Source organism: Micropterus dolomieu, linkage group LG20, assembly GCF_021292245.1.
Source record: "Micropterus dolomieu isolate WLL.071019.BEF.003 ecotype Adirondacks linkage group LG20, ASM2129224v1, whole genome shotgun sequence".
Taxonomy (NCBI): Eukaryota; Metazoa; Chordata; class Actinopteri; order Centrarchiformes; family Centrarchidae; genus Micropterus; species Micropterus dolomieu.
Window position 1 is genome coordinate 16334575 of NC_060169.1, and position 23457 is coordinate 16358031.

At 39.4% G+C, this 23457-nt stretch overlaps 1 protein-coding gene across 1 annotated transcript; it reads right to left on the reverse strand.

Annotated features, from left to right (window-relative positions):
- Positions 1 to 22810, reverse strand: strc1 (stereocilin 1). The gene is made up of 29 exons (XM_046032775.1): positions 22406 to 22810; positions 21200 to 21892; positions 21038 to 21062; positions 17827 to 19177; positions 16916 to 17740; positions 16048 to 16113; positions 15440 to 15550; positions 15077 to 15231; positions 13114 to 13300; positions 12279 to 12394; positions 11340 to 11469; positions 11020 to 11202; positions 10316 to 10354; positions 10043 to 10213; positions 9499 to 9639; positions 8652 to 8713; positions 8289 to 8424; positions 8098 to 8186; positions 6873 to 7008; positions 6504 to 6700; positions 5769 to 5859; positions 5282 to 5453; positions 4133 to 4308; positions 3834 to 3989; positions 2886 to 3028; positions 2582 to 2730; positions 2143 to 2240; positions 1795 to 1945; positions 1 to 855 (listed from the first exon to the last, which is right to left on the reverse strand). The coding sequence occupies exons 1-29, from the start codon at positions 22446 to 22448 to the stop codon at positions 746 to 748; spliced, it is 6102 nt and encodes a 2033-aa protein (XP_045888731.1). The 5' UTR covers positions 22449 to 22810; the 3' UTR covers positions 1 to 745.
- Between the last annotated feature and the right edge of the window lie 647 nt (positions 22811 to 23457).

A 23457-nucleotide genomic window follows, 5' to 3' on the forward strand; every position in this document is an offset into this window, starting at 1 on the left:
TCAGAGGCAGACTGGTTCAATTTAATAATTTAGGACTATATCATCACATCAGAGTGTGTGCACAACAATACAAAACTCACAGCACAAATAGAATGAAGTTGATCAATAATAATACAATCAGGTCTTACTGAGCTTTATGTACCTGTTATCTAATCAAAATAACTCACAATAGATATATAAATGTAGCAAACATTACAGCTCTTACTCTGACAAAAATATTATATATATAATTTCACAAAAATATATAAATGTTTAGGTTTGAAACAGAACGTATTTGCTCATAATAACTGTATAATAACTATATTTAAATCTTTTAAATGTTTGGGCCACTTTTCCGGGTATGGCGTCACATCCCTGAGAAGGACACATTGGGACAGGAGGGGTTCATATAGGTTTATGAAAAAAATTACAAATAAAACAAAATAAATAAATAAGCCAACAATAATGATAATTATTATGTTGGTGTTGGTTAGACTTGGTGGATAAACAGTTTATACTGTGAAAATGTGTTTTTTTCCCCCTCTGCTTTTTTAAAATTAAACTATTAATTTGGTTCCATCAGTGCTGAATGTTGATATGTCAAAGTGATAGTTTCACAAAATAAATTACAATCTAATAAAACACAGTATATTGAAATCCTGACGTGCTGCTTATTTCAAAGTGGTGAAGTATTGCACGAATAAATGAGATAATCTTGGGTATGTGGGTGAGAAGGTGTCTCCTGATCCAGCAGAGGTGAGTGGGGTCATGTGCCGGGGCAGATCAGGTCAGGGCAGGGCAGGAGGATCAGCAGCATCAGCAGTCCCAGCATGAGACATAGAGGACTGTGGCTCAGTGCCAGCCCCAGTGACCTCCCTACAGGAACACAGTGAAAACAAAGCAAAACAACTAGAGCCATGCAAAACACGATCCCTGTGGGTTATCCATCATTGTATATAATTACTAAAACACTGTAAAACACATTTAAGAGCATCCATTACACTTTCTCAAGTTGTTCAGTTGTGATATTCTTCTATTAGTGGTACATTTCTCTTTCAGAGCAATTATGACAACAATGCAAATAAACAGAAGAACTCTCAGTGAACCTGTTTCCGTTTATTTTTTATGTAGGATTCATTCATTCAAGTCTGTCAAACGGATATATATACACAATTGTGAGATCATTAAAACATATATAAATGCCCCATTTGAGTCCTGTACTGTGTCCCAATTCCATACTACTCTAACCAGGGTTTGTTGTATACAATGCATTCACAATTAAATAAAAATGAAGGTCCCTTTGTGTGGGATTTGATAATATCTGACTTCTGGTAACTGCTAGTAGTACACCTAGAATAAAGTGCAGAAATCAACAGAAAGACTTCACCAAGCCACTGATGCACAATCGACATAGCCTACAGTAGAAGAGCTACTTAAAGCTGGAATAAAATGAAACAAATGCTGATGATGGTGAGAAAGCTCCAGGATGATCTCAGACAAGAAAGCAAAAAAAGATAAACAAAAGTGTTACTTTTTTTAAAAATACTTTGTCAAACTTGGTGTTTCTTGGTAAAAAAAAGTTTCTTAGTAAAAGTTTATTTACAGTGTTCTAAAGGCATAGTTGGAGTGCTAACTTCAAATACACTATGTAATGAATATCAGTATGTAACATACTACAGTGTAGTATTAGTGTGGAACTGGGACACAACTTTGGTTAGAGCTCTGAAACTGAACAAGAAAAAGTAAGCTTATGAAAATGACCCTCTTTACAATTATCAGTGGACAATAAGAGTTTCAAAGATTTCAGTGGTTCACCTCTGAAGTCTACAGGCTTGTTCTCCCACGGTGTCAGCACCATAGCCAGAGCTGTCCTCTGAACTTCTGACAGAGCAGAGACCTGCACCTCAGTTATTGCTGCGGCCTGCTCATAGGAGAACATGCTGATCTGTCTCTGGTCAAACACCACCTTGAGGATGTTACACAACAGACAGAGCGATGAGCAGAGGTAAGACAAGATAAAGAGCTGTCAAGGTGAATGCAATGACATGAGCACCGATTAAGATAGTTTGGACTTCTGTGAAATAATGTAATAATTAGCTCTAAAATCCACATGATATGAGCCTCTGAAAAATGTGAAATTGTTTTAATGGGATGTCCACTTACAGCAAATTTATCAGGTGGTATCATTGAGATAGCCAGAGGTGTGATTCCTTCGATTTGCTCTTTCACCAAAGCAGACATAGCAATGTCTGGGATACCAGCTGTAAAAAGTGTAAAATGTATCAAGGAAAGTGAAGAAACTTAATATATCGCCTAAGTAAATAAAAAAAACTGCAATCCAGCAATAAGAATGAAAGAATACATTTAGAAGATATCATGAAAACAAATAATAAAAAACAAGGTGGCTTTAAATTAGGGGACCACATAGCATTTGACTGAGCAACACAAATAAGATATTTGTACCAGACAGATATTGAGCCAGATGTCCAGTTGACTCTACTGAGAACTGACACTCTAACATTTATTGGTGAATATAGGTATGAACATTGCAAGATTGCAACATTGAATATAGGTATGAACATTGCAAGTGAATACACAATACCTGCCAGAACTCCGATCTCAATGAAGACATCGGTTCCCCATGAACTTATGGGTCCAAAGGCAAGGCCGTTGGTCAGCAGTTTAACCAGAGCCAGCAGCTGCTCCTCTGAGCAGGACAGCCTCAGCCGACCCAGCCAGAGCACCGCCTTACTGCAGCCACCAGGGAGAGACATAACACAAGAAAAGTAGGAGGGTGGGGATATTACTATGGCTGAATAATGTCGGCAGCAGAATCATTCAAGTGTCAAACATCAGGGCTCAAAAAGAAGGCTGTAACAATTGTAAATGTGTTTTTATCTGCTCACCCGAACTCTACGGCATTAAAGGAATTCATCTCTGTGGTTTTAGCTCCGCACACAAAGTGTCCCATTGCCACCAGTGTGCTGGAGTCGAGCTGGCTTGGACTCTGCTTGGTGGAGTTTAGTACAGTGGTAAACAGTGCAGCCATCTGGGATGAAAATAAGAATTATGATCCAGTCATGCTCTTTGAACACACACTTAGTTTATTACTGTAGCTAAAACTAATGCAGTCTGATACAGCAGGCCTGCAAAAAGTCCCACTTCCCTGAAGGTTATAGTGAATTTGTGTTTTTAGTGAGGAGTTGACTCAACTTTATGGTCATTTTGAATGCTTTGCTTTGTTGTCCTGTTGAATTGTATTGGGTTATAGTTAAAGGTGTTTCTAATACTTAGTCTACTCTTTGATGTAAATAATTAGAAAGAGAGGTTTGCATCCAACCTTTTCTTTGCATGAGGTGGTTCTTTTCTGTTGGGTATTATAATCCCACTTATACCATGGCCACTTGCTGAAAAACTGCCATATTTAATCAAATTAAAAGCATCAGTGATTTGTTACCTCCACCAAGGATGTTATGTTTTGGTGCCGTATGTTTGTTTGTCTGTCAGCAGGATTACAGAAACACAACTGTCCCGATTTTCATGAAACTTAGTGGAAGGCTGTAGCGTGGAGTTGTCTAGTTTTCTTATATGATTTTTGTTTATATCAAACATGTTATGTCAAACAGCTATAAGCCTAGAGTTTAATACTGGTGCGTTCATTTAGAATGGCCAACAAACACCTGCATCAGAGGTATCCAGCTGTGCTGTCCGACTACTGGAAATGAATTGACATCTGTCTGTTAATCAGACTGAAGAATTCTCAGTGGTCATTTTTAAAGCATAATATTTTTTATAGGGTAAAAGAAATAATGTTTTTTTTTTTAAAAGTCAAAGTAGTTGGTGTGGGCACCTACCTGTCTGCTGTTCCATGCACTGACAGAACCCATAGCTGCGATGCTACTTCTCTCAGTCAGTCGGAGGCTGCTCAGCTCCTCTAGTGACAGCTCTATCGCTATTCCACCCAGCTGAGAGATCACAGACTGGGAGAAGGATGAGACGGGCCCATATATCTGCATGTACACACGTCAGAGGGACCCACGAGACAGAGCAGACACAGAATTAAGTCCTGGGCTGAGTGGGGAAAACTACCCTGTACAGCCTTGAATTAAACACATCTGAGACATTGCTAAGAAGATTACAAAATGAATCTCACCTGTTTGACTTTCCTGAGCACCTGGCTGCGTTGGTAGGACACAAGGAATGGGTCATGACCTATCAGCTCCAGACAGTTTGAGAAGGCCGATGAAGACATGCTTGTCAGACTGTTAGAGGTCCAGGCGGACGGAGCTGTTGTATGCAGAATCTCACAGGTAGGAACCATAGGAGTCGCTGGCAAAGGACATAGACACAAATATCTGATCAGGAGATGGTGTTGACATGAATATATGCAATAACATCAACAACTTCTGTAATAAGTAAAACATATATTTGTTTGACTTTTTCTGTTAATTTCCTGTACTTTAATTACAACCAAAAAAAAGGAATTTTTCTGAAACAATAATCTTGACATGATTGCGGAGATAAAGGAGTAGTTTGACATTGGACATGGAGCACCCGTTGGTTGCCTAACAACCTCGCCTTGATGACAAGACTCCAGGAAGTAACTCCCTGTAAAACCAGAGCAGGTAGTTTTTCAGTTTATAGTTGCTGTAGGTGGATTTTGTTACCTTTTGGACAGAACAGGCTAGCTGTTTCCTTCTGTTTCTAGTCTTTGTGCTAAGCTAAGCTAACCGGCTGCTGACTGTTGAACCTATATTGAACGAACAGATGTGAGAAGGATATCGATCTTCTCATCTAACGTTTGGCAAGAAAGCAATAAGTATTTCCAAAAATTGTGAAACTATTACTTTGATGACAGTCTGTTATGTTAAAGGCTCTCATATAACTGCCTTGGTTGTAGAAGCTGACATATGGTGTTGTTCTGCCCTTAATTTTATTGTAGTATGGACACTTTATGTAGTTTTGAGCTAATTTTGCTATAGATGAAGATTTTGGTTGTTGTATGTTAATGCTAATGGGTGTGTGTTGGAATGCGTTCATATGGTGCTAATGATGCTAAGTTAATTGTAGCTATTTCATTTGTATTTCAGTTTACTCCATGAAGAAATGTGTAGTAATTAAAAGGAGATTGGACGCTAGATCCTGACTTGCGCATTATTTCAAGTGGAGTTAGGCTACTGCTAAATTGTGTAGCACACACAAGGAGAGCAGGATAGGTGTATTCCCCCAAATGTAAAACTATTTCATTAGATAGTACATTTAGAGTTATGTCAGAGAGTTTAGGAACTAAAGTGATGCTCACGTGACCCAGGATTTATTTTGAGGAAGCCCAAGAAGAACTGAAGAACAAACTGCTGCTTTTCAGAAAACCTCCTCCTCTCGTACTCGTCTGAACAGTGAATCCCCACATCCCCACGTTCCCACCGACGCCAGCTCATGAACAGCTTTTCTATACGCCCCACAGTCATCAGCGCCTGTGGGAACACAAACAGCAGCACACATCATGCACATGTAGAGACACAAGACACACACTGGTGTTTTACAGAAAACAGGAATTTTACCACCTGATCCTGACACCAACGGGAGATCTGACACCTGAGGGATTTATTTACAGCCTTTGTTGGCCTAACCTGCCATGGGATCAAGTAACAATCCCAACGACTCTCTATAGATTTCTGGACATCAAATGAATCTGTTGCAGGAACGAGCTTTAAACTTTCCTCAATCTGTTCAGTCTCAGGAGCAAATAAGATGTAATACCAAATGAATTAAATCACAGTTAAACTCACCAGGGAAATCTCCTGCAGTTTGTCATCAGGCAGGAAGAAGAGAAACCAGTCCACCTGACTGAGTGTTGTCTGGTTCCAGTTCTTGACTGGGCTGTGAGGAAACATAAGAACACTTTATCATCTTTCCACAGTTTCCTGCCGTGTGAATAGCTGGTATGCAAAGAGCCTTTGTTAGATGAAACCACTTCTACATAATTTGGATAATTTTCACGTTTTCCCTCTTGTCTCTAAACTTACAAGTCTCAGCCTATAGGTTGAGGAAATCCTACAAACTGGATAAACTCTAAAATGCACATCATTTTGAGGCTTATTTTTTATATGTACTTGTTTACCATGATGAGAAATGTGCTGATCAGATATATAATAATATAGTATATATATAAATACAAATTCACAAAATAACCCACCCACTTTTAATGTTTTTTTTTTTACAAATTCAGGGTGTACAAATGTAAAAGCTGCGAATGAACAACTGTATGTGTGAAATTACAGGAATGTTTTCATGTTGTTTTAACTTTAGCCTATATTATTTAAACATTTTGTATTACTTCTTTTTATTTATCTATTCAATTAAAATTTTATTGTTAGATATTTGTATTCTGATTGAATATTTATTGTTTTCCTTTTACTAATAAGACACATGCCAAGGATATGTAATGTCACGGTTATACTGCCTTGTTTGTTAATTGTTCAATAAAGCATTAAAACCGCCCCTTTTGAAGGTGATAACATTACCCGAAGGCTGAAGGTTCTTGCAGGATACGAGCCACAATGTCCATCTTGCTTCTGCTATAGCAGAGGCCCCTGAGGAAATCCAGATTTTCAATAAAGAAGCTGCGGTCCAGCTGGATGAAAACCTCATCCACCACAAACGACGCCATAATGCCCAGTGAACGAAACTCCTCTTCAGTGAACACCCCTGTGTACATGCCCTGCAGAAAAAACAGTCCACAAAAAACTGAACACACAGCAAATATGACAAACAACTAAAACTCTGCTGAACAAAATTTTCTGTTTTTAAACTCAAAAGCTTGGCTTTCTATCTTCATCTAGTTTCTTTGCCCTCTAACTTTTGTATGGCAGCACACTATGGCTCTAACTGACCATCCTCTGCACAATTTTGTCCACCAGCAGCTCCTGTTTTGTTCTAGACAGCAAGAGAAAGTGATGAGGGTCCTGAATAATAATCTTCCTTAGAGTGTCCATCAAAGCAGGGGGAAACGCCTTGATGGTGCTCACCCTGCAAGCACCCACACAAACACACAGGGAAAAAATAATGAATACTTTAAATTATATAGTCAATGTGTGTTTAAATCATTATTCAGAAACTGGTGTTAAAACCTCTTATGAATATGTTTGGTCAAGTCATGAACTGGACAATGAGTTAATGAATGTTAGCCACATCTGACTATTACATATTTATTTTCAAAAGGAGAGAGCATCTTTCTTTCACTTTCATTTTTCTGGGTCAATAAAGGACTATGCAGTGGTGAAAATTAAGTACTAAGTACATTTACTCAAGTACTACAATTTGGAAGTATTTCCATTTACTGCTACTATATACTACTACTCTTCTACTCTCTACATTTCAGAGACAAATATTGTGCCCTTTACATTTACATCATCTACATTTATTTGATAACTTTATTTACTAGCTACTTTGCAGATTCAGAATTACAAATTACAAAGTAATATTACAGATTAAGATAAAATTGTATTGATCCCCAAGGGGAAATTCACAAGCTATGCAGCATGCAGTATTGAAGTAATTATTGTATGTAAAATTACCGCACACTGGTCTGCCTTTACTACCTTTATTGTGAGCAAGGCGTTTCACCCATTGCTTCTTCAGGCTCACATAGTGAAAAAGTTTAGTTATTGTATGTACTTACACATTAATTAATCAATAATAATAATAATAATAATAATGCAGTAATATAATATATATTATTCTGAAACGGGCTATGCTGCATAATAGATCCTTTTCTATTGGTAATTAAAGTATGTTTTGATGCCAATGCTTTTGTGCTTGGAGTAGTTCTACACTGTGGTATTACTATTTTTATATAAGTTCTGAGTACTTCTTCTACCTCTGGGAATATGTCGCTCCAGAGTGGATGTTACCACTCAACTATTTCTGGGCGGTACTCTTTCTTTTTTAATATCAAACATGGTATGTACACACGTTTCTCATATCTTTCATGCAAAAAAAGTACATGCAGTGATTTTTCAGTGACGGTTTCTGACATACAATTCATATCCACATCATTTTAAATATGGGAAAACACATAGTAAATAGTGAAGTGATTAATGCCAACTTCTGACTTACGGCAGGGACAGGGCAATCTCAGCTCCGAGATCTTTAAGCAATTCAGAGAAGAACTCAAACCGATACAGCTCCTCGATCACACACCTTTTCTGTCCAGAAGAACAAGACACATGACAAAAGGTCATATAGAAATAAGGACACCACATGCAAATATATAGAAGAATGGCATCAATCGAACAGGTTAAGCTTACCAGTGAGGTGTGAAGAGGACCGGGCTGCTGCCTGAGGAAGGCCAGGATTTTTCTCACAGAGAAAGGTGAGGAATCAGCCCGAAAACGTTCCTGTAAGACCTTGCAGCTCACACCTTGACCCACTGTTCCCAGACTCCTGATTGCATAAAGAGGCGAGTGTCAAGAGATACACATGGCTGTTACATATACTGTAAAGCTGTAAAATACAGCTACAAAGAACCAACCAACACAATTAAAAAGAGAGTGAGAACATTTGAGCATCTGCTGCCAATAGTATTCAAACATTTAGGAGACAAGGAGACAAGGAGTGAGCACTGAAAAAAAAGTGTATACACATTTATCACAGAAGTTAATTATACTTACAGAAAATCTAACTTGATTAGGTTTGGTTTAATATGAAGCACCTCTTCAAAAATTGCTTTAGCCTGAGGAAGAAAACGATGAAAATGAAGTTGTTTTATGTCGTAGTAAAATGCTGGTTTATGCAGGTTCTAGTCTGCTTTTTCTCCTGGTTTTCATGATCAGAGAAAAGGGCAATCTGATACGATGATAGTTCTGTGTTGTTTGCATTCACCAGCAAGTCCATTCACAGTGTCAGTGATGATGACGTCTTTGCTTTTGCTTCTCCTCTTAATAATTTAGCAAGTAATCAAGATACCGTCATACACACCCTCTAATGACAAATAGAGGAAGCATATTTAATTAGAGGAAGCACAAAGAGATCATAACACAAAGTAAAAGTCACTGGTCAAGAGGATTTCAGATATTGAAATACTGTAGGCAAGTGTTTGTGAACGGACTAAAGACTCGATGGCCTATTCTACCACTGGAAACATTTGTATGAATTTCATTTTAATTTAGTCTCTTGTTTTGCTTACATTAATACAATTTCAATATTTGACCATTAATGCTATGCAACTGTTCAATTTGACACACATTCATTTGGCATTTTTACAGGACTTATATTTTTGAAATTTACTCAAACTATTTATTTTTTTCCTTGTTAAATAGTAAATACCTTTTAGCTCTTTAACCTTCTATAGCATTTGATCAAACACAACATCAAAATGACTCTTTGGCTTAACTGTTGATCACTCAGCATATGCACCCTGTGTTGGGGTCTCCACATTTTTTAAGAGGTCCAGAGGAAAAAGGTTTGAATATAATGGCTTCTACAAAGTGTGCTGATGCAAGATGGGCTGTGCGATACCTGCTGCGTGTTCCAGGGTTTTGTGGATGCAGTGGTGATGTTGTTCACAAGCTGACGAGTTCTGGGCAGGACGCTGAGCAGGGATGTGCAATTGAGCAAAGCCGCAACATTATCCAGCCAACCTACCACTTCTGGGAAGCCCTGGTCAGGAAAGATACCACAAGGAAGAGTGTTGCAGCTCAAAAAAACTCAAAAAAACTCTGAAAGTCTTTGAAAGCTTAGTGATCAAAAATTTATTCTACCAAGATAAAGTCAAAATCTTTATTCTTTATAGTGCATTATATACAGTACCCAATACCAACAGTAAAAAGTGTTCTTAATATTATTATAATGTATCTGCATTTATTATACATTTATTGTTCCAATTATCTTCAATTTCTTTCTTTGACTCAGTAACAAAGTCAAATTGAATACACCTTAAATTTAATTAATTGATAAATGTAATCTATTAACATGTATATTTTTTTGCATTTTTACTACACCTAAAACGTTTGCACAGTACTGCATATTGTCTCCCTGCTGTTAGCGTGTGTGTGTGTTCTACCCATAGTTTAGTGGAGACAGCATTGGCTTGTAGTGGGCTGAGGCCTGGTGTGTGTTGGGCCATGGCAGGCAGGGATGACAGCAGTATGTCAGAGGTGAGGGTCAACAAGTTCTCCGTCTTCACTCCCACAATGAGGGAGCCGAGCTCCTGCAGCTGGCCTGGAGCGGTCAACTAGGCAGAGGGGAGGAAGGTGTGAGGGTCGGGACGCAAAAATCCAGAGAACATCTCTCTACTAAATTCACATGTGTGTTATGTGTTTACAAAATAACTCACGGTGTTACTTGAAGTCAGCTTTCCTACAATTATGGAAGCCTGAAAAACATACAGAATGACAGCAAATGGATTATAAAGTGGTATTTTTTTAACTTTTAATTGACTGGTGTGTCACATATTGTGTACCTACTTCCTACAGCGCTGTATAATATTTATACTGGGTGAAACATTCAAATCCAAGATGCTGTCTTCACAATTACTTCACCATTTACTAGAATATAAAATAAAGTTCTGATGGGCTTGAACAGAGCTTGTTCACACAACATCTTTGTCATGATGGACCTACCAAACTATCTGTAGGTTTGAAGAGATCAGTCCCCTCAAGACTCCTTGTGACATATCAAAGCGAGACAACAGCTGCGAGGCTGATGTAAAAGTCAAAGGCTTCAGTTCAGTTGATGGCTGAAGGCTGAAGTAAAGTTCAGTTCTTTGCCTCAGGAACCATCTCACCTCAGCGGTCAGGGTGCTGAAGATTGACCGCCTGTCATCTGTTCCTTAAGCCTACAAGCCCCACCAGCTGCCAGGAAACTCAATCATGTATTACAAATAGGGGCTGGTGCAGTGAAAGGGACTAACCTGACCACCACTCACTGACACCTGACATTTATTTTGCACAAAAGAAGTTAAATGGCAACAGAAATCGAGTTATAGAGGATGCACCCTATATCTTCACTGTACATTACAGGTTGAGTATGCTCCTCTACCTGTGCAGGGCTGAATGAAACTGAGTTGAGAGCAGGGAAGGCAGCGAGGAGCTGCGAAGGTGTGAGACCCTGCAGGAAAGGCACACCCAGCAAGGGCAGGAAGTGGGAGAGGTCTGCCAGTCGATCAGAACTGAGCGAGGAAGGGACCTTGAATTCTGTACTGTTCAGTAACAAACTGGAAATCTGGACATACAGTTCAGAACAAGAGACAGAGAGAAAGCACATCTATTATAAACACTCCTCCAATCAAACTGTTAAACAAAAAAAACACATATGAAAAACAATAAAGAAACCACATATTAACTTTTCTGTTTTCTTACCAGATAGCTGGGCAGACTGACTCCCTCCCGTGTGCAGTTTATAATAATGTCCCGGATGACACTGAAGGCCCCTGTGCCTTTGTACAAAAAAAGGTCCTCTGGGTCTGCCAGGCATGAGATTTTACCAAGCCTAAAATGACAAACACTATTTTAATAACACCCACCAGGAAGTAGATGAGAGGTTTCATTTCAAAAAGTTAAAAATATATTTTGCACAAGAAATCACTAAATAAAGTTCATCATTCAGTCTGCCTAGCATTTATGGGGTCACGTCTGTAGAGGTCCGGCATTAAGATTCAATAACTGTATTCCCTATAGCATAAATGACCATGATTTATCTGTAATATGTCTTATTGTTAAGTCCACACAAGCAAAAAACTCCTGGACTAAATATCTATTTGTTTCAATTTAAAGAAAATTTACTGTCTGACTTTTTTTTATATATTATGTTTTTTGTTTGGAATTATTTCCCTACTGAAACAAAATCATTAGCTACTTAATTTCCCTTAAGGTAATTTACCCTTTAAGAAAATCGATTTTACCACTGACCCTTTAACACTACTGCCCATCTTTTTAAGGTTTCAGTTGTATGCAGTTTGTTTTGTAAAATGACCAAATCATTAATTTATCAATATAAATAGTATGTATTATATGTTCATTTTCATGTAACTTAATAGCAGTCCCTGAGGTTTCAACCCTGTGCTACAGTCCAGCAGGCAGAACGTGAGTGGTACAAGGCAACATACAAACGATCTTATATACTAACAATGATAAAAATGTACCTGAAAAAATCCTGCAAAATCTATCAAACCATCAAACTACATGTGTTTTGCCAGGTTTTATCTGAGGTTAAACAGCCTAATGAAGTGATAGTTAATAATGTAGTTAATAATGTGTAATGTAAAACAGTTTACGTGGACAGATTCAGTCATTCCCAACCTGATAAAATCCTGAGCTGTCAGGTTCCTGTAGGTGCCGACGAGGCTGTAAGCGATGAATTCCTGCTTTAGAGAAGTGAGGGTGTTTCTCTGCAACACATCCAACCCATTCAACAGCTGTGGATAAACATATAGACAGAAATTAAGTAGTAGCTTTTTTGTCTGAATATTCGACATTAAAACATTTTCAAAACGTTCAACAAAGTGTTTATTAATTGAATGTGGCAACAACACAGCAGAAAACTAAATAATTACATTGTTATACACTCTCATATCTGAATGTAAAATATTAAGCTAGCTGGTTTGGTTTGGTTAGCTTAGCTTAGTGCAAAGATTGGAAACAGGGGGAAACAGCTGGTCTGGCTCTGTAAGGTAGCAAAATCTGTCTATGAGCACCTCTAGAGTTCAATAGTTAAGGTGTTATATATTGTATTTCTTAACAGTGTAAAAACTGGGGTTTGGCACTAACATAGCTTCATTACCATTATCATATTTTCCAGACAGACATGAGAGTGGTATATGTTTTCTCATCTACTATGGCTAAGAAAGCGAAGAAAACTATTCCTTTAAAACCTTTTAAATTCAGTTGATTCCTGAAAGGTCAGTAACCCCTTTACCTTTAGATCATTCTTAATTCATGTCTTCCTGCCTTTACTTGAACATTATCTATAAGTATATGACACACATTGGTGGCGACAGAAAAAGAAGAAGAGGTGGTCTGTGCTTTCTTTTGATCAGTATGTCATGACGAGCTCTGCTATGCCCTGGGGCTAAGCGAACTGAGTCCTGGCTTCTCTGGTTTCACAGTCAGGTGTCAGAGCTCAGAAGGTTGTTACCTGAGTAGGAGAGAGGTGCTGAAAGTTGTGGAAGGGCAGGTAGGCGATCAGGTTTCCAGTGTCCCTGATGAGTGATTGTTGACCTCTGGTGATGTTGGAGGGGGGCATAACTTTGCTGTACCACAAGCCAAATGCCAGACGCTGGTCCAGAGTCATGAACCCCAAGTGGCTGTTAATGGTCTCCCTCCTTGAAGAAATTTTGTTTTATAAATGAAGTTTTGTTGCATCGTGTGTGATATACGGCAACTGCTGCTTTGTAACAGTTTTACTGAATATTTTACGTGGCTTGTTTTTAAATATTGCATTTAAGCAATTTAAACATAGTGGAAGGTGGTGGAAAACGTACCATTTAAATAAGCCAGGTACAAATAATAAAGGAATTGTTTAACATTTAGGGAAATATGCTTATTATTTGCTTTCTTGCTGAGAGTTCAGTGAGAAGAGTCTCTTCGTTAAGTGGGAATCTACAGCCAGAAAGCAATAAGCTTTGCTTAGCATAAAGACTGCAGGGGAAACAGTAAGCATGACTCTGTCCAAAGGTTACAAAGTCTGCCTAACAGCACCTCCAAAGTCCAATAAACATGTTATATCTATTTTGTTTAATCTATATGAAAGCTTAAGTATAAGTAGAGCCTGGCTAACTGTTTTCCGCTATTTCCAGTCTTAATGCTAAGCTAAGCTAATTGCATGCTGGCTCCAGCTACATATTCACCATATAGATTTCATTAGTGGTATCATTTAACAATAGACTCATTAATGTCTACTGTAAAAAGAAACCAAAAGTTCAGTGTTTACGTAGCATTTCAAGAACATTGATTTGCACACTTGAACGATTTCCAATCTTAGATGTCATTGTAATCTCACTTGCTCACCTGGGTACAGGTTGTAGTGATGTTTATGTCTGTCTATTATGACTGTGATACTTTGATGTGTGTTTTGTTCTGTTTGTTTTCCATAAGATAATATTAAGTTTGAATTGAACTCTGTAATAAGCATATATTAATGACCGCCACAGAACTACGATGGGGGTGTATCTGCACTGCTTTCCAGACAGCTGTAGTTACATACCCGAGTCATACCTGAGTCAATCTGAAATACACTTTCATGCTGTTAAGTTCTACATTACATGACACATTCTTGTTGAATCAACAGCAGAGACCTACAGACACATTATAAGCCCTTTCGAGATTGAAATCTAGTCAGTGAAGTAGTTTCCTTTACTTTCTATGTATAATGCATGTTCCTGGCACCTCTGTGCACAATGACACATCACTTCTCGCAGAAGCCTGACACCAGTGCTGTGTTTGGATATAAGCACAATGGATGTAGAAAAGTGAGATTGCATGATTGTGCACAATTGAAACAAATCAAATTGTTCACTACACACTCTTAGCATTTTTAACAGAGAAAAACTCTTTGTTTGACACATAAATAATAGTAAGTAGGATCTCTTCTGCTGCTGAGAGAGTCTAAGCCTTTCACAGGCATCTGGCTGAACCTTCAGAATGTGAACATTTCCATTCAGTCTCATCCCAAGTTGCCTTATTTATAAGATTGTGGATGTGACCTTAGAAAGGTGCATGACATTGTGCATTCATCCTACCAGAAGTGTCTATTTAAAAATGCAGAGACATGTTACCGGGAACTAAGGAACAGGTTTAGTCTAGAGGTTTACACTAGTGACCGACCTGCCTGAGGTTCGATAGCACATCTAAACACGTTTTCTTAATTACAAGATTTCTTGCTTGGTTTAATAAAGTACTCTATTTGACAAGTGATTTGTTGGGGATTCTAGCACAACTTCACCTACTGCCAACATGCATGGAGAGGGGAGCCAATCTTGGAGACTAAAACTCCAGCAACAGAAAAACAACAAATGTCCAGAAAAACATGTTCCTCTGCTAATAACATCATGCTAAATATGAATTATTATTTGAAATGACTAGCTGACACCATCACTTACACATTGATGTTGTTCTGCAGTGAGGGCAAAGCTTGGATGTCAGCTGGGCTAGCTGCAGCCAGCAGGGGAGCCAGCTCAGGGAAGAGACTACCATCTTTTACCAGGTGGGTCTGGAACAGCACTGACACCATGGAGGACAGGTACTTATAGGGCAACTGGCAAACAGAAGCAAACACCAATTCTGTGTCAGCAAGAATGTGATACCATGTACTGTGTAATCAACTAAGACTAAACAGACGTTATAGGGGTGAAACAGGGAGCTAAGAATACCAGGAAGAAACAGGAAAAAAATAAAATGTTTAATGTTGTTTGATGTCTAAATGTTGCAGATTTCACATGGATGTGTAATCGTTTCCTTTTCACCTGCAGCTTATCCTTGTTTCTGCTGAAGTACTGAAGTATCATCCTGACGGTGGTAATGTGAGCTGCACTGAGCACTGAATCCAGGTTGCTCAGTGGTATAGTGAAATACTCCTGGACACATAAACACATGAGGAAATGACAACAGGAAAAACAGACAATAAAGACATAAATGATGCAAGAGTGTCTATGGAAGCAAGCCAAAGAAAAGGGGGCATGAATGAGTGTACTAAATTTCATGGTAATCCATCCAAAAGCTGCTGAGAAATGACACTCAAAACCTCAAATGTCAACCTCATGGTGGGGCCAGAGAAAAATTTCGGGGGATCACCAAAATTAGTGGGAAACATTTTCAGGGGACCATGAATGTCTTTCCAAATGTTGAACCGATACATCTTGTAGATGGTGAAATATTTCACAGGATAAGTGACAACTTTGGTCTACAGCTGGCACTGGAGGAATAGCCAAAGGATCAGCATTGTCATTAGGACTTATCCTCTGGGGATCATGAATGTCTGTACAAAATTTCATGAAAATACATCCAACAGTTGCTGAGATATTTCAGTCTGGAACAAAGCTTACATTAATATTTAAGGTGTGGCATAAATCACCTTAATGACGAAGAATTCATCACTGGTCCCGTCTCTTGCTGTCTGCATCAAGCTGGTTAAGACTCTCTACAGAAGGGAAACACACACATATACACAGGGTTGTGACACTACTAACATAGGGATTATTGGAAACACATAATCTGGGAGTCTGCTTTGATGCATTATTGTAATTGTGAGCCAGCAGAGATTTCACCCAGGTGATAACAGGAGTGTAACCGTACACCAGCTTTCAGCTGGCTGTACACTGGAGGTCAGCTGCTATACAGTGAGGCTAATAATAACTGATGCAGAGGAATAATTAGATAAACTGTATAGTCAATGATCTGTTGTACACAGAAACTGAGTGAGCCTATATGAAGAAAAGACTACGCCCTGATTAACCTACAGAATACAGTTCCAAGAAAGTGTTAAATTATACTGTCTTAGTCCTTTTGGACCAAGAGATTCCTGTTAATTCATACAGCATAAGAATTAAAACGTAACAAGCAGTGGTGGAATGTATCAAGGTACATTTACTCAACTGCAGTACTCAAGTAAAAGTTTGAAGTACTTGTACTTTACTTGAATATTTCCATTTCATGCTACATTATAATTCTTACAGAGGAAAATTATGTACTTTTTCTCCACTATATTTATTTGTTGGCTACACATAGTTAATGTTTACTTCAAAAATTAATATACAAAACAAACACACTATAATGCACTGTTAAACTACCTAACAGTATTATTAAGTATTTTAAATTAGCTGCCCCTTGTTTTTGCTAATAATACTTCAGTGACATTTTCAATGCAGCGCTTTAACTTTTAGTGAGATTAAAGTATGTGAATACTTCTTTTCATACAAATACCGCATAATCAAACTACCTACCCCAAAGCACTGCAGTAAGACTCTCTTTTTGTCAAAGTTGTTTTCCCTCTCGAGATAGTGAACTACAGATGTTAACACACTCAGTCGTATGTTCTCAGTGACATGCAGCGAGGTGTTCTGGACTTCTTCCAGGGCCAATAGGATCACCACAATGTTGCTGACTGCCTGATCCAACACTGTGGCCACAGGCGGAGTCAGCAGATCCTCCACTCTTGACCTTAGACTCTCCACCCAGCAGCGAATCAACATCTGCATGGCCATATTCTGGCTGGCCCCGGGCTGGCAGGCTGTGTTGAGGTCAGCTGAGCAGGTCCAGTTGAGCCGCCTCACCAGGTTTCGGGCCAGGCAGAAATTAGGCTCTGCAGCAGTGCTGTTGTTGTGGGCGGCAGTGGAGTAGTTGGTGTAGGTATTACACATGCGGCCCACCCACACACTAGACAGCTCCCGGGACAGCAAAAAGAGAAGACCAGCGTTAGGGCAGATTGAGGAGACAAAATTGGTCTGGTCGTGCTCCCAGCAGAAAGTCAGGACTGCTGCATCTGGAAGAGATATGCTCCAGCTGGCGTACTGGCACAGCTCTGCGGGGTTGAATCCAGTCAGGCCTTTTCCATTTCCCCCATCTCCACCAGGAGATAGTCCTGGCTTTGAATGGGTGGAACAGTGTGTTATTAACCAGGTGTTGTCCTGATTGGCCAACAGGTTCTGGAGGACTGTATCATTGGCACAGACTTTGGAGGTGAAGTTAAGTGGGTCGATCTCAGAGCAGAGAGCTAGCTCAGTCATGTCCACGATGATGGGACGAGTCCACTCAGAGTACTTGCACACCTACAGATGATTGTGAATACAACATAAGAATACACATTTTTATTAATTGGATGTACAGATTAATGTCATCCAGGTAAAATACCCACCTGTGGTAACACCGCTATTTCCTCAAGGTCTGTGCAGGCTGATGTTAGCCATTTGTTCTGAGGGTTTTGTAAAAGCTTCTCAAACACCGACGCTTTGCAGCAGACATTCTTCTGAAAAGCAAGCTGATCATGCTCCCAACAGAGGCCGACCACTGAATCGTCCACATACCGTTCTCCCCAAGTGTAGTAGTCACACCAGCCTGCTATGTTGGAAGGCTGGGTCGGCTCAGGGGGTAGGAGGCTAAGAGAAGCGCTGCAGTGATTCTCAAGCCAGGCATTTGCTTTATTAAGCAGCAGGCTATTTAGAAAAGTTTTGTTGGTGCAAACCTCTTTAGTAAAACCACTGTAATCGAAGCGGATGCACTGTGACAAAATGTCGATGGTAATCTGCATCGCATCATGCCACTCTGAGTAACGGCAAGAATCTAACATTAAAGAATCCATGTCAGGGAATGGTGGTGAAGGGGGCAAGTTTGTGCAGTTAGGCATGAACCGCCCATTTTCAGGGTTGGAGAATAAAAGCATGAAGAATCCGGTGTTCTCACAGATGAGTGTGGTCAGTCTGGGACTGTCCAGGCTCATACAGAACTCCAGCAAGGAGGGGTCCACCGGGACTGAGAACTGGTCGATCCACTTCTCATAGACGCAGAATTGACTCATCATGTACCCAGTGTTTGCAGAGGAGTTGGCACAGTATCCATACAGCCAGCTGTTCATTGGATCTGAGAGCAGCTTCCTCATCAACAAAGTATTGTTACACACCTGCTTCACAAACTCCTGACGTTCATTATCACTGCACAGTGACACGAGGACAGCATCTACCACCTTGTTAGCTATCCAGCTGCTGTAGTTACAGGCAAGCTGTTTGAGGTTGGAGGCTTCTCTGGCTACTCGAGCAGGTGCAGAGTGAGGGGTGACAGCAGGGGAAGGCTGTAAGTCCCCAAAACTGCAGTCAGATGATCTGCTGAGGAGTGGAGACACCAGTACTTGAATGGCGTAACACATGTTGCTCCACACCTGCTCTATCTGGTTAGGACTGAGGGAGCTTAGCGCCTGGCAAAAGGTGAGCACAGATGTAGAGGATGCCACTCTTGAAGCCGTGAGGACGTCAGCACACAGCGTGTCATTGAGCCTAGCCAGATTGTGACGGTCACACTTTAGCGGGATGTCGGGGTTGTCATCAGTGTAGTCTTTTGCCTCTGAGACGCTGCGTTGGAAGGGGATGCTGGGAGGATTCTGGCAGTTTGGCCCTGGATATGTGCACAGAGGCTGTTCTGGAGCCAGGAAGATATCCAGAAGGATGTCAATGATGGAGGTACCGAAGGACCAGCTCACATTGTGGTTTATTCCCCTAAAGAAATCAGGCATTTAATCATTAATCATAATATTACATCTTCTTTCAAGAACACCTCAATATGTACTAAAATGCATCCAGATTTTTTGAGAACTACTCCGGCTGCATTTTACTTCTCTGAGACATGGAGGGAGATGTTAATTAAAGGTGTCCTGTGTGGTTTTATTGTAAACACACAAAAGTTAGGTTTACATTCTGTGTTTCTCACTAAAACACATTGGGTGCGACATTGAGGTCTAACAAACATATTGAATTTATTTCCTTTCTCATAAAACATTAAGAGAAAGCTGTCTTTTTTATTTTGAGTACTCAAAACACTCACGTATGTGTTTGCTAACTTGTAGTTTTCTTCTTCACTTGGCAGGTTGCTATGATTCTTTGATGTCACTGCCACCAACTGTTGATCAGTGGAGCTGTATTTTTTCTTCAAACGAGAAATTATTTAATCATTACTTTTACTCAACATAGAAATACGGGACTCAAGCTGAAGATGTATTATAAGTTCACATTGTGGCCACCTGTTTTAATTATTTCAAATTCGTTTCTGAACTGATGTTTTGTCCATCAATTTGGTGAATGGCTCTAAGTACTATAGCCACTGTTGCTTTGAAGAAAGAGGAATTAGTGCACTAGTGAATTCAAAATGTTCCTTTCAGGGGTAAACAAAACACAGGCTTGTGCTTTTGACTTTTTAATCAAAGAACCAGATATTTTCTAACATGTTTGTTAATTGTACTGATTATTCAACCAATTGTTTCATGCTGATCCAAACAGTAGCTATCCAACTGTGAGTCATGTAACGTTAGGTGCACTCGAGATGTCTTTCGCTGACTTGATAGTCTAACGCAGCGGTCTGGCATCGGAGCAAATTTTTTCAAGCCGTTACATGGCGGGCCAGAACAAAGTCAAATTATTTCAAATCCTTGTTTGCTTGTGTGCAAGTTTGGCTCAGTTGGTACTGTACGGGACTCCTAATTGGAAGGTCGTAAGATTGGTTCTAACTTATTGCAGGTAATTTTTTCTCCCTTGTTAAACAAATTGATTATAATGAGGACACTTTTGCACATGCTCACAATAAAGCATGTGGTGCAGTTTGTGTGCTTCCCAACGTTGTGTCAAGCAATCCAGAGTCTCTTTTGATTGTCGTTCAGAACTCTTCAAAGTAAAAGCTCTCAATAAACTTGTCATATAGCATTGCTGCACAAACATTTCTCGTGCTTTTATTTTAGAGGCACAATCACATAAAAGGAATTGATTGTGTGAGTAACTGTAGCTGTCATGAGTGAGATCTATTTCAGCACCAGCCGCTATCAATTTATTTCTTTTTTATTTTCTGCTATCAAAGCAATCTGGCTACGGGCCAGATATTATTGCTGGCGGGCCAGTTCTGGCCCGCGGGCCGCCTATTGCCGACCACTGGTCCAATGTGAGCTGCAGGCGAATGCAGGGGTGGGTTAAAAAAACTGCCATCAAACCGGACACATTCTTCCTACATTAGCTTACTGTGAGCTTAGTACAACGACTCTCAGGAAAAAGGTGGTTTCAACTTTGTGCAGCCAGAGAAAAGCAACTGCTACCTGCTGGACTCGGCACCTGTCAGAGTCTGTCAAAGTCAGACACCAGCATGCCTTATGTTAAGTCCAGCATGCCTCACGTTACGTCAGCGCTGCACAAAGTCAAACGCACCTATTGTCTATGGTAAGCAGCAGCAGGAATGTGTATGCACCCTATGCACAATACTTCCAACCTGGAACCCCTCTTAAAAACATTGCTGAATAGCACCACTGGTGGTCAAAAGCTGCACAGGGTCGCTTTAACGTAGAAAAGGAGTTAATGCGAGTTTCACTAATGACTTACCACATAATGAGCTGCTTGAGATCTCCTGCAAACCAAGTGGGAAAACATCATAATTAGCATAAATCATTTCTATATTGTGTATTATACAGTGCAGTTTAGAAAATGACATGGCACTACTCAAATGTTTATACTTTTATATATTATATAAAAATAATGTATTACCTTCCTCACAGGTCTCTTTTCCATTCAATGAGGGTATTCTAATTCCAAACTGTAAAGCTATTTTGATGTAGTCCATTGGTACTTGGAGTAACGTTGCCATGAACTTGGAGACATATGTCATAGCTGCATCCACAAGGTCGCTCACAGCACTTATCAAATTCTCAGAAAGAGGGAGACTCGACAGTATATTTATAAATGTCTGCTGAAAAGCATTTAACACTGCTGTCGTTGATTCCGCCATTCTGAGGTACGCCCTCAGGAAGCCGTTTGACTCGCCATCACTGTTCAGTGGAGCGCATGTCTGGGACCTCAGAGACGACACAAACATCAGTAGTGGCTTTCCCAACTCCAGAGACACGGCCTTTGTTAGTTCTGCCTCCAGTCCACAGTCCTGTCTCCCAGAGAGAATACAAACTAAAGTTTTGGGAAGGTCATCTATGAATCTGTCTCTCAGCAGTGGTTTGGAGACAGCGTACAAGTTAGTCAGAGCACTGTAATATGCATTTAAGTCAAAACCCTCTACTGTGGGTGAGACACTGCGTGTATTTTTATTGTCACCGGACAAAGAGTGGATTTGATTAATAACTTTCTGGATGTTTTCCTCTAACTTGTTGGCCTCCTCAGGTGTTTGATCAGTCTTTCTTTGTATTAATTTGGCGTGAGAACACCCTTGCTTGACATCACATATGATCCCTGTAGATATTAAGAAAAAAAAGATTTTTTGTTGGCCCACAGTAACTAGTAATTGTGTGGATCTACTCATTGCTACTGTGAAAAGTCACACTATATACACACAACACATACTATGTGACATTTATCTTGACCTTTGTTTAAGCAGATAATTCCTATTGAGGTTTGAAACATCTTTTGCAGATATGACAAATTGAAATTAATTTTACTTATTTAATAGTTAGTAAGAAAACAAATTATTTTATCTGTATTGTATAGAATCTGACAATTTTTTAACTTCTCTGTATATTGGCTGTAGACTATTAAGTGTAAGCCTTTTTTTGTAAGTCTTACAACAAGCACTTCTTTCTCATAATCAAGTTAACTATGCTTTATTTACAGTTTAGCTTTACTTATCAGATATTAATTGCATGATAATGCCACCTCAATGGAAACTACATTGGGTTTTTTTAGACAATGGATGCTTGGTGGTTTTAAATTTAGAAGCTTTCTGAAATCTTGTGAAAACGTACTTACCAAATAGGATGCATACCATGCAAGCAGCCGGTGTCGACCACATTGTGTCCACAATCAAATGCAAGTACTCCAGATAATGATTTTTTAAAATCCAAATGTTTTATCCTGTTGATTTAGTCGAGATATTCTGAAGCTGAGGTAGAAGACCCGGACTGAGAACAGGCTTCATATTTGCTAACTGAACAGAGTATCAAAACGCCTTTAGCAAGCTGTCGCTCATCCTTCAAACAGCAGGCCGAGGTGATGCTCCCTCTTACATGCCACTCTGCTCAGAGGCTGCAGGCTCATCATCTCTGTCTACCTGCAACTCTACACCTGGTCTGAAAGCAGCGTAATTAAGGACACCGGTAAAGGAAAAAAAAGTAGGTGCGAAATGAGGGCTGTGAAACGCAAAAGGGATTTCTGCAACAAGCCCCGCGGTTTGTGCTGAATTATTAACGCAGTGTGCTGATTAACTCCTGCTTCTGAAACCCGAGTCCTGTCAGAGGAGTCAGAAGACACCAGACTGACTACTGGCGGATTTACATGACATCTGCTGCAAGTACTCTGGTACACAACTTACAACTCCCACATACAGCCTGATGCTGCTGTAAGGTGGTTCATTTAGATTAGCAAAGAGCAACTCTTTAAGCAATAACCCCTTAAAACAGCAAACATTAATCAGTTTCCCCTTAAATTTGGTAAATTTAAGTTATTGATTATAATATAGGAATGTAATTTTAATTGTTTTCCACAAATAAACAAATGTTTAATTGTTTTCCCAACATTGTTTAAGGGTTTTAAATTGAGTTTTTACAAATAACATTTACGTCCTTCTAATTTATAAATTCAGGGTTGGGTATGTTATCTGGCAAACAGTTCTTCCTTAAAAAAACCTTTAAACCACAGAGAACCCATTAAAATACAATCCATTAGCTGTGTATTTAAAAAGTTCAATTAATCATTATTAATGTAACATTTTAATAGTAAACCATTCTTCCACAAGCATCTGGGAAGGGATCAACATGAAAAGGCTACTGTTATTCTGCAATTTACTCTAAAATTATACAGCA

Excerpts from the sequence above, each read along its gene's own strand:
- strc1 (XM_046032775.1), bottom strand. The coding sequence starts at position 22,448 with ATGTGGTCGACACCGGCTGCTTGCATGGTATGCATCCTATTTG. Across the intron at positions 8,187-8,288 it reads GTCCTCTTCACACCTCACTG|AAAAGGTGTGTGATCGAGGA; the intron begins GTAAGCTTAACC and ends TCTTCTGGACAG. Across the intron at positions 856-1,794 it reads CAAGCCTGTAGACTTCAGAG|GGAGGTCACTGGGGCTGGCA; the intron begins GTGAACCACTGA and ends GTGTTCCTGTAG.